At 41.5% G+C, this 9995-nt stretch overlaps 1 protein-coding gene across 1 annotated transcript in view; it reads right to left on the reverse strand.

Annotated features, from left to right (window-relative positions):
- SLC18A1 (solute carrier family 18 (vesicular monoamine transporter), member 1) overlaps nucleotides 1–9995 on the reverse strand; it is a 46545-nt gene that overhangs the window by 22588 nt on the left and 13962 nt on the right. The window contains exons 6-9 of the mRNA XM_006884899.1: nucleotides 7820–7909; nucleotides 7504–7547; nucleotides 4349–4409; nucleotides 4163–4258 (exon numbers count right to left, since the gene is read on the reverse strand). Coding sequence (XP_006884961.1) covers nucleotides 4163–4258; nucleotides 4349–4409; nucleotides 7504–7547; nucleotides 7820–7909 — 291 coding nt within the window. The remainder of the gene's footprint in view (nucleotides 1–4162; nucleotides 4259–4348; nucleotides 4410–7503; nucleotides 7548–7819; nucleotides 7910–9995) is intronic.

Consider the following 9995-nt stretch of genomic DNA (forward strand, 5'->3'; position numbering starts at 1 on the left):
GTGCAACAATGAATGAATGAAATCCCAAAATCTCTGTAGATGTTCACTGAAATGAAAAATAAACAACCTAAATTAAAAAAAAAAGAAATGCTGAATGAGTTCAACTCTTTTGATTTTCTGACTCTAGCATATTTCATATGATACTTTGTTTTGTCTTCTGTGCTGCCCTTTGAATTCTTCTGTAGTAATGGACAAATAAATGAAGTCAGTGGATTGGTGAGCTCAGTGTGACCATATGGAGATATTAGTATACCTGCATGTAAATGTAAGGTGATGAAGAGACTACTTGAAATGAGAAGTGATAGAATTAATCATGATGTAAAAATCATCATGTCTAGTGTATGATCATTTGCTCACTGAAGAAGGAAAAAGAGATCAATGCAAGAAATAAAATTAAGAAAGTATGAGGTCATAATACTGGTAGAGCCATTCATCTACGCAGAGAAGTCACCTTCAATAGAGACAGGAATACGTAATAAGAACATGAGCCAAGTGTTAACAGCTTTAATAAATGAGGCAGGACAACAAAATGTTCAGGAGAACAAGGTCATGAACCTAGAAGGGTAGGTTGCTCTTAATTAAGTGACATAACCATCAAAGGAGTTGGGGTCTTTGAAGGAGGAGAAAGCAGAGAAGAAATGTTTGAGAGGTAGCAATAAAGAGAAAAGTTCAGAGGAACAATGGACTTCCGTCAGGAGAGCTCCAAGGAAATGGTGTCACTGGGAAACGTGCCATTCTCAGAGCAAAAACATGAAGGAAGTACTCAGCATAGGGCATTGGGACACTTGGTAATGACAGACAGACAGAGATCCATAAGTCTAGATTTGAGATGACAATGAGAAATTGGATCACATTAAGAAACCAACAAAATGCAGGGATTAAAATGATGTTTACTAATAGGCTGGGTGTAGGGATTAATGAGCTCAAGGATTTTACATGTTGCCTGGCACAGAGACAGAGCCCTGTGAACATTGATCTTAATCATTAGCATCCTATCTGATGGATTATAGAGGCTTGAATCCAGACTTTGTTACTCCCAAACCAGTGTTTTCTATGACCTCACAGGGACAGTGGGTAGTACCAAAAGCTCTGGCAGAGGGAGAGTTTACAATCAACATTGGGAGCTTCTGTGGGTTTCAACAACATTTTCTTTTTTTTAAAAAATTGAGATTTTAATGAAAGTTTATAAAGAATTTAGATTTCCATTCATTCATTGCTGCAAATTTTCCTCTCTGCCCACTCCTCCCCACCCCCGTAGTTTGCTTTTCTTTTTGAAAAGAAGAAAAAATTATTTTATTGTTATACAATTCCCCCACCCAAACACTTTACTATGCAGCTCTTATTCTGGACTTTTGTCACGCCAATAATACCTAAGCACAGAGTTCTCTCCCTCATCTGTTTCAATGCAGTGCACATTATTTTCCCCCTCTTTTCTTAGTTTCCCCCAACCCTGATGTCAGTCCTGTTTTATAACAGTAGCATTACGCAGTATTTGTCCTTTCGTGGCTGAGATATTTCACTCAGCATAATGTCTTCCAGGCAACAACATTTTCAGTGACTCTCTGTATCTAGAGAAAATAGTGTTGCCTAATACAAAAATCATGAAGCTAACAATTACATTAAAACTAAACAACTCAGCAGTGATTAGCTGATGAGTTGTTTGTTTTTCATATTCTTTTCTATGGAGTGGAAGGGAAGCATGAGCTAATGTCTTTATCTAGTTTATGTGTACAGTGACAATTTGTTTCAGATTGGACACAGTCATTTAAAGTTAATTGCTTTTACTAAATTTAGGGATTATAACTACTCAGCTGTTTCCTTCATATCTGGAACTAGGAGATGTAGTCTCCTAGATACATCTCCATTATAAATGATATGACATTTCATGGATGAGGTTCTTTAGTATTGAGGATAGCTTTTCAGTGGCAGTTTATGCAAAATAAGTGTACTAATTGCCTATGTTGTTGTTATGTGCTGTCAGGTCATCTGTGACTTAGCATAGCTTTAAATGGTATGATTATATACCCAAATAATTCTTTGGATGTATTATAATGACTTAAGCAAAAGCAACTATGGAAATACAATCACAATAATTTTTATTTACTGAATTAACTGAAAGTACTTTGATTAACAGTAACTCTGGCAGTGTAATGCATAGCATGCAGTGCTGCAAACCAAAAGGTCAGTGGTACAAACCCCAAGATGCTTCATCAGAGAAAGGTGAACCGTATCCTCCCATAAAGATCTACAGCCTCCAAAACCCAGTAGAAACTTCTCACTCATCATGAGTCAGAATCAGCTTGATGGCCATGCCTATCCTCTATCTGAAAGGCTAGAAGCATTCCTTTAGAACAGAGAGCTAGAATGCAAAGCAAATCAGAAAACTATGCTAGATTTACAAAAGAAAGAAAGAGATCAAATTACTTTTCCCCCCCAAAGTCTCAAGCAGTAAGTGGCAACTCAAGATTAAATCTCCTGCTAGCTTTTTTCCAAAGCTTCTCCAAGAATCACTCACAAAAGTATTGCTACCTGTGTTTCTCCCAGGAATTTTGAGAATCGGGATGGGTATGTCAGAGGCGGTGCGGTTGGCGCAGGATAGAGCAGGGTTTAGGGCTGTTGTGCATAGGGTCTCTATGAGTCGGAAATGACTCGAAGGCACATAACAACAACAATCCATTCAAAGCAATGGTTGCCCATGCGTGAGACTTACTAGATGTAAGAACTTGTGCCTACTGAATCTCTGGGCATGTCCCAACAATCACTTATATTCCAACAAGCCCACTGGGTGAGTAACTGCATTTGAGAACCTATGATGCTGTATTTTACATTTAAAAACATCTGCTGATGTTTTTGTTAAATGTCATTAAGTCAACTCAAATTCAAAGCGACCCTATGTACAACAGATCAAAATGCCACTGGATCCGGCACCATCCTTAGAATTTCAGTCAGTCTTGGGAAAGACATCAAAGACCAGGTCTTAAGCCATGTTCTGATTTGATATACTAAGACCTTTGTACAGCAGCCTCAGGCTGAGGCCTGGTAACTGCTCAGCTGAAAGAGGCCATTCTTTACTGTGGTCACTCAACAGCACAAGAGTCTGAATGGCCAGGACTGCAGGGCAGGGTCTGTGTTATCTGCCATGAACGCTGACCAATTCAGTTAATTGCCTTGGTCAGAGAAAATTGCAGCTCAGAAAAATTCAATTTGGGACTCAAAGTACCACTGGGAGCTTTGCTTATAATTGTTCCCTACAAAATTAGATTTCATGCTTTCTATTGCATGCTTAGTTGTATCAGGTCCTTCTCAGCCGCCTCTCAGGCCCGGTAAATCTCTCCTCGCTGCCCTGTCTGAGTGGTTTGTATGCAGCCTCTGCTGTCCCCTGTCCTCAGGCTTTCTGGAAAAGGCAGGAGCCTCTCTAAACTCGGGAATCACAAGGTCTTCATAAGGGACAGACAGAGGAGGATGAAAGCCTCTCTCCCAGACCAAGATTCTGCCACAGGGACAGAATCAAAGGCAGGGGAAAATAAGACTCCATAAACTCATTTATTTTAAGTGAAAATAGTTAACAATGGAGTAACCTAGACAAAGAGAAATTTAGAAAAAAATGTAAATGATAATGGTAGTGTGTTTTAATAGTCTACACACAAGAAAACAATGCTACACATTGTATCATGTATGCCTCCAACTAACAACTTTTTGAACTATATATTACTTTTAAAAAAATAGCAACTATGCTTTATTTAAAATGTAGACTTTGGTGAAAGCAGCCTGAGGCTCCGAACTAGCTATTACTTTGAGCCTCCTATTAGGTGAAGAGAGTGATGCTCAGAAAATTTAGGCAACCCAAGTTTGCATGGCTAACCTACAAAGCTGAGAATAAAATCAAGGTCTTGATTCAAATTACTAGTCGTTCTATTATCAGCTGGATTTGAGGCCATGAAACCTTTCCTTGGTCCTCCCCCACCCTGGGCTTTCTCAGGTTGCCTCGCAGAGCAATTTTTCCCACCCTGCTCCAGTGGTTTGATTCATGGATGTGAGTATGGAAGAACATTCTCTAATTGAAGTGTATTTTTCCTCTGTGACTCTGATGGCCCAAACCTGCTGATGCTTCTCCATAACCCGACAAAAGGCCCAGGTACCCACTTTCTCCCCAGTCACTCACCCAGCTGCCACTCAGGGGAACACATAGTCTGCATCATCCAGATGGGCAAAGTGGGCTCCAGAATAGCCACCCCCAGGTTGGCAAAGCAGAGGGAGCCTGGAAGATGGCCAGCAATGTCCTGTGAGCCCCCAACACTGTCATGAAGCCCAGCTTCACAAGCCCAGAACGCAGCCATTACTCACTTACCTGCAGCCACCAGGATATAAGGGTCTTTGAGAAGTGTGAAGAGTGGGGTCCCCTTGGCACTCTGGAGAACACAGATAATAAATCATTCCATTTGTACAATATATACACTCTCCTATTGTGACAGAAGCTGGGTGTTCAGACAGGGCTTAAAATCATTTCATTCACCTCTTTCAATATAGAGTTGAGGAAACCCACATCCAAAGAAAGAACCCCCACCATGTAGCATCATTAGTCTGCCAGGGTCACAGAGGGAGTTAGTGACAAAGCATCTGCAATGTCAAAGGCAAGCACTGTGGTGGCCACAAAAACAAACCAACTAAAGCCCACACTGCCACAGAGCCCAATTCAACGCCGTGTAGCCACGTAGGACAGAGCAGGACTTCTTCAGGGGTTTAGTGAGGTTGTAATGAAGGGAGCAGGGGGCCTCATGGTTCTCCCGTGGAGTAGCTGATAAATTCAAGCCACCAATCTTCTGATTAGCAGCCCAACAATTACATAACCCCAGTGCCAACAGGGCTGCTGATAGTCATAAGGGGGCAAAACATTCCAGACATGATTCTTGCCTTTAAAGAACTAAAACCACAGTAACTGATTGTTAGCAAGGTCAAGATTTCACAACACAAGTGTGTAGACACCTGATCTTGACACTCAATTTTGCCTACTCTCATTTTCCTCCACAGGACAAATGCTGAATCCAAAATGTGATAGTTGAGGCAATTATGCAAAAAGATATGCAAGTTTCCTAAATTCTTAATTTGGAAACATTCTCAGTCAAACTGGACTGGTTTTATTTTACCCTGTGGAAAGGTCTTGTAAGGTTGGGAGAGAAAGTGCTACCAGTCAAAGCAGAATTGTGTGTTGATTCTGTTTTAGCTGTGATGTGAAAATGTGGCATCATTCACTTCAAAGTATTAATAATGGTCTTATGCAGTATTTGTCCTTAGGAGACTGAGTTAGTTCACTCAGCACAGTGGCTTCAGATTATTAAGTAAGCACAATTGAGTCCATGCTTGTCTTGTCCATTGGGTGAACTGACTGTGCTCAGGAGAAAGATAAAAAGCCCTGTAGATGGCACAGCATGGCAAGAAGCAGCGGCCAAGAGACAGCAGCAGCAGAATGAGTGTGCCAGTGTGAGACAAGAGACAGCAGCAGAAGAATGAGCGCGCCAGTGTGAGACAATAATACAGGGAGCATCTTGGCCTCAGAGCAAGGCAGTTACACTAGATGTGTGGCCCCATAGACATCAAGAGCTGAGACTGTTTGAGCAGGAGGCCTCCTGTCTCCAGGCACTGGTTGACAGATTGTCTGCCACTCTACAGAGTAAGAAAGCTGAGGACCTTTCAGCAGCAGCAGCAGCAGCTTATTGGGAGAAAGGAAGGGCATTTAGTGATGAAGCTAAGGAGCTTTGCACCACTTGCCTGAACAGGACTGAGGATGAGCCAAAAAGAGTCAAAGAGAGGGTGCCTATAGACATGGCAGAGAAGAGGCTGTCCTGATCAGAGAACTGTACCTGGAGTTGTTCCTGATCTTGGCTTGTTACTGGTTACCTCCCTAATAAACATCATAATTGTAAATGTGGTCCTTGAATTCCGTGTGGCAATAAATTAAAACTGCAATGAAATATCAAACCCAGGAGAGACATAGAGAGTACCAAGAGGAGTGATGCAGATGGTATAGATGGCTGCTATCAGAATTGTGACAAGAGCATAGAATTATGCCTGACCTCCACCTCACAGGAGTGGGCTAATGGTGATCTCCATTCTCCTCTATCTCCCTAATGTTAGAGGACCTTTGCTTCCCTCACATCAATAATATACACACAGCAGCCCTATCTGGGAATGAAGGGCAGATCTCCTTGATTCTAACTTTCCCTGATTGTAACTTCACCTTTCTCTTTCCCTTTCATCTTTTTTTTTTACTGTTTTTAAAGTTGAATTTGGGTGATTTACAGACTAAATCCATTTTATTTTCAACAGATTGTACACATTTTGTACACAGATCCCACCATGTGCCATCATTAGTCCCACCTCCCTCTGTGTTTCCTGGTTTTGTTCCTCATTCCCTCTTTGATCTTGAGTGGTTGATTGTTCTAAGGGTTATCTATCTCCCTAATGATACTGCTTACCCTGTAAACTAGTCTATATTTAGTCACAGGGGTAAATTTCATTCCAGGCTCAAAGGATGGCTAACAGCCATAGTCTCAGAGATTTCATCAGTCTCTACGTGACCAGCGTGCCCGGTCTTTATTTCACTTTTCTTTTTATGCTTTGAAATGGATGATCAGGATTAGAGGTAGACTCATTAACATCCTGTAATATGTAGATAGCACAACCATGCTTACAGAAAATAAAGATGACTTGAAACACTAAGTAATGAAATTTAAAGCCTTTGGTATGGATTACACCCGGATATAAAAAAAAAAAAACAACACAAAAACAACACACCAGAATTCTCCACAATTAGACAAATAAATAACATCTGATAGCTGGAGTAAATAATGAAGTTGTCAAACTCTTACTTTACTTGGAAACACAATCAATAATCATGGAAGCAGCAGCCAAGAAATCAAACAAGTCATTCTCTGCATTAGGCAAATATGCTGTTAAAGATGTCTTCAAAGTGCTACGGAGCAAGAATACCACTCTAAAGGTTAAGGTACACCTGACCCAAGCCATAGTGTTTTCAATTGCTTCACCTAATGTGAAAAGTTGGGCAATGAATAAGGAAGACAGAGAAATTATGGCCTTTGAATCGTGCTGGTGAAGAATATTGACTGTACCATGGGTTGTCAAGAGGACAAATAAATCTATGCTGGGAGAAGTACGGGATCACATACTTTGGACATGATGTGTTCGGGAGGGTCAATCTCTAGAGAAAGACATCACATTTGGAAACATAGTGAGTCATATCAAAGGACAAAGACCCTCCACAAGATAGATGAACACAGAAACTACTACAATGGGCTTTAAGCAGAGCAGAGACACTGGGAAGTCAGCTCAGAATTGAGCAGGGTTTTCTACTGCTATATGTGGGATCCTGGTGAGCTGAGGCCTGAGGAGCACCTGTCATAACAGTATGACTGATCTAGAAACCATGGATCTCTGCACATAGCTGGCCCATGGATCTCTTGACAACCAAGCTTAGTATTTACTTACCTCAGGAGAAACTTTTGAAGGACGTAGGACAAAAAACTGCAGTACTGAAAAAGAAAGCAGAAGAGACATAGTTCGCTTGCCCTCTGATTAGCAATATATTCCAGTAACAGCCAAAATGCTAATGCACTACCCCATTCCCATGCCACATACAAATGTAACTTTCTGAATTTCTTCTTTCTTTCGACTTGGACGGGACAGTTCTTGATGCATCAAGACATGGCTGCACCGTCTATTGTGAGTCAGATCTGCTATCCTGGAATAATCTGGGTGCCGACCAGGGTTGTCACCCACACAGGTGCCTCTAGTGATGACTTACCTCCATCCAGTATTGCCAGGAAGGCCAAGATGAGGAAGGGAGCCGACTTCCCAACAAACTCATACATCACACTTCCGAAGGGTGCACCCACTGAAAAGGCAAAGGAGGCACAGATTCCATAGTTGAAAACCAACTCTCAGTCAGTGTGGCTTTAACTGCATTTACCCAGTGGGGTCATGGGGGCAAGTGTGTCAGAGACAGTGGGAATGGCTCAGGATAGTGCAGGGTTCAGAGCTACCATTCATAAAGTCAGCTCAACAGAACATAACAACAGCAACAGAAAGATTAAGGAACAGATGACTCATGTACCCAATGTAACTTCAAAAGGTTCATGAAAATTAATCAATTAGATAATTATGTGTGGGGATGGCAGAAAGTGACTTTTCAGTGACAACTAGTAGTACCACTTGTTTGTTCATTTGTTACCACTATGGTTTACATGCTGCTAGGAAGCTAGAGTTATGTCCCTAGTACTTAAAATATCAGCAAAGAGTGTGAGGGTCATCTGGCTGTGACATCTGTCAGTGCATTGATTGCCGGGGTTTATTTGGCTAATCTTGCTGACAAGGCAAGAGTCCTCTTTGTCTCTCAGCACTCCATGCGTGCCCCTTCTGAGGTCCCGTGCTCAGTTGAAGAGGATGATCTTCCCTGACAGAAAAAGGACCATGCTTTGGTCAAGGGTATATGAGTAACTGCAATCCCCTGTAAGAATCTAAAAAAAAAAAACAACTCAATGTCAAATACCAGTGGGGTGACTCATAGGAGATAGATTCCAGTAGAACTTACACACTAAGACAGACTAGAAAGAAAGGCTTGGCAATCTACTTCAAAAAAATTATCCAATAAAAACCTCAAAATTTTTGCAATACAGTGATAATGAGCTCTCTGTGTTGAAACTCAACTCTAGCTTCTGGTGGCCTGGTGTATAAGGAGTTGCTGCCAGCCAAAAGGTAGAAAATTTGAACCCACCAAATACTCTGCAAAAGAAAGATGGACAATCTCTTCCTGTGTGGTGTACAGCCTCTAATAATCTCCTGGAGAGTCAGCTATGAGTCATACAACTTGACAGCACATAAAAACACACTGGAAGACACTCAAAATGCACTATTGCCACAATAAAAGTATAAGTTTGCATATGCTGCACAGGTGACTGTGTCAGAAAGTTAAGGCAGCCAAGAGGATTTTGCCCGAGTGGGGGACACCTGAGAAAGCAGCACATGTGAAGGACAAAGAAGTGTCAGAAGAGAGAGAGTAATTGGAGAACTTAAAAAAAAAAGTTGGTGTTACTAGATTGTGAGTGAGTATGGGAAGGGAAGACTAGATGTAGGGATTGTTGAGGCTGAATATCACATGAATCCATAAAACCTGATGATATATCCACTTAATCTTGTATGACAGGGAGAAACATCCCTGCTTCTTTGGCAGAGGAGAAAACACTCATTCTGGGTTCAGAAGATTACTTTGGTGGTACTTCAGGGAAAGATGCGAATGCACAAGAAATCAGGCAGGAGGTTGATACTACACTCGGATCTGTATATGAGAGGGATCTGACCTAGAAAAAGTGGTTTTAGAGGGCATGATGTGCTTGTTATTCCTTGAATGAGAAGTGATAAAGAATAGCTGGTCAAACCCAACTTTTAGCTTAGCTGTTAGAGTAAATAGATCTTAACAAAAAACAATCCATGTTATAAAAAAAACAATCCATGTTATGCAGACGGCATAACCTTGCTCACAGAAAATCAAGGACTGCAGTCTTCAGTGTGGATGGGAGCTCGATATCAAGAAGACAAAGATTCTCACCACTGGGCCAACTGGCAGCACCATGGTGGATGGAAAAGAGATAGAGGTTGTTAACAATTTCATCCTGCTCATATCCACAATCCACACTCTTGGCAACAGAAGTCAGAAAATCAAGAGACAAATTTCTCTGCGGAAAGCTGCTGTCAGGGACCTCTCAAAAGTTTACTGCATTGAAGCCGATAAGGGAGAGAATACTTTAAAATTAATATATTTTAGGGCATTATGATTATCATAAGAGCCCGGAATGAGGGTTGCAGAGTGGAGTATACTTGGGGTGGGGGTGGAGATGTGCAGGGTTGAGGAGAGGATTGTGTACAAATGAAGGAGTTTGTCTTTTGCTTTTCAAGGAGAGGAGCGAACTGGGGGTGGAGGTGGG

Source organism: Elephantulus edwardii, unplaced genomic scaffold (assembly GCF_000299155.1).
Source record: "Elephantulus edwardii isolate Elephantulus edwardi_28Jun2011 unplaced genomic scaffold, EleEdw1.0 scaffold00038, whole genome shotgun sequence".
NCBI classification, from domain to species: Eukaryota; Metazoa; Chordata; class Mammalia; order Macroscelidea; family Macroscelididae; genus Elephantulus; species Elephantulus edwardii.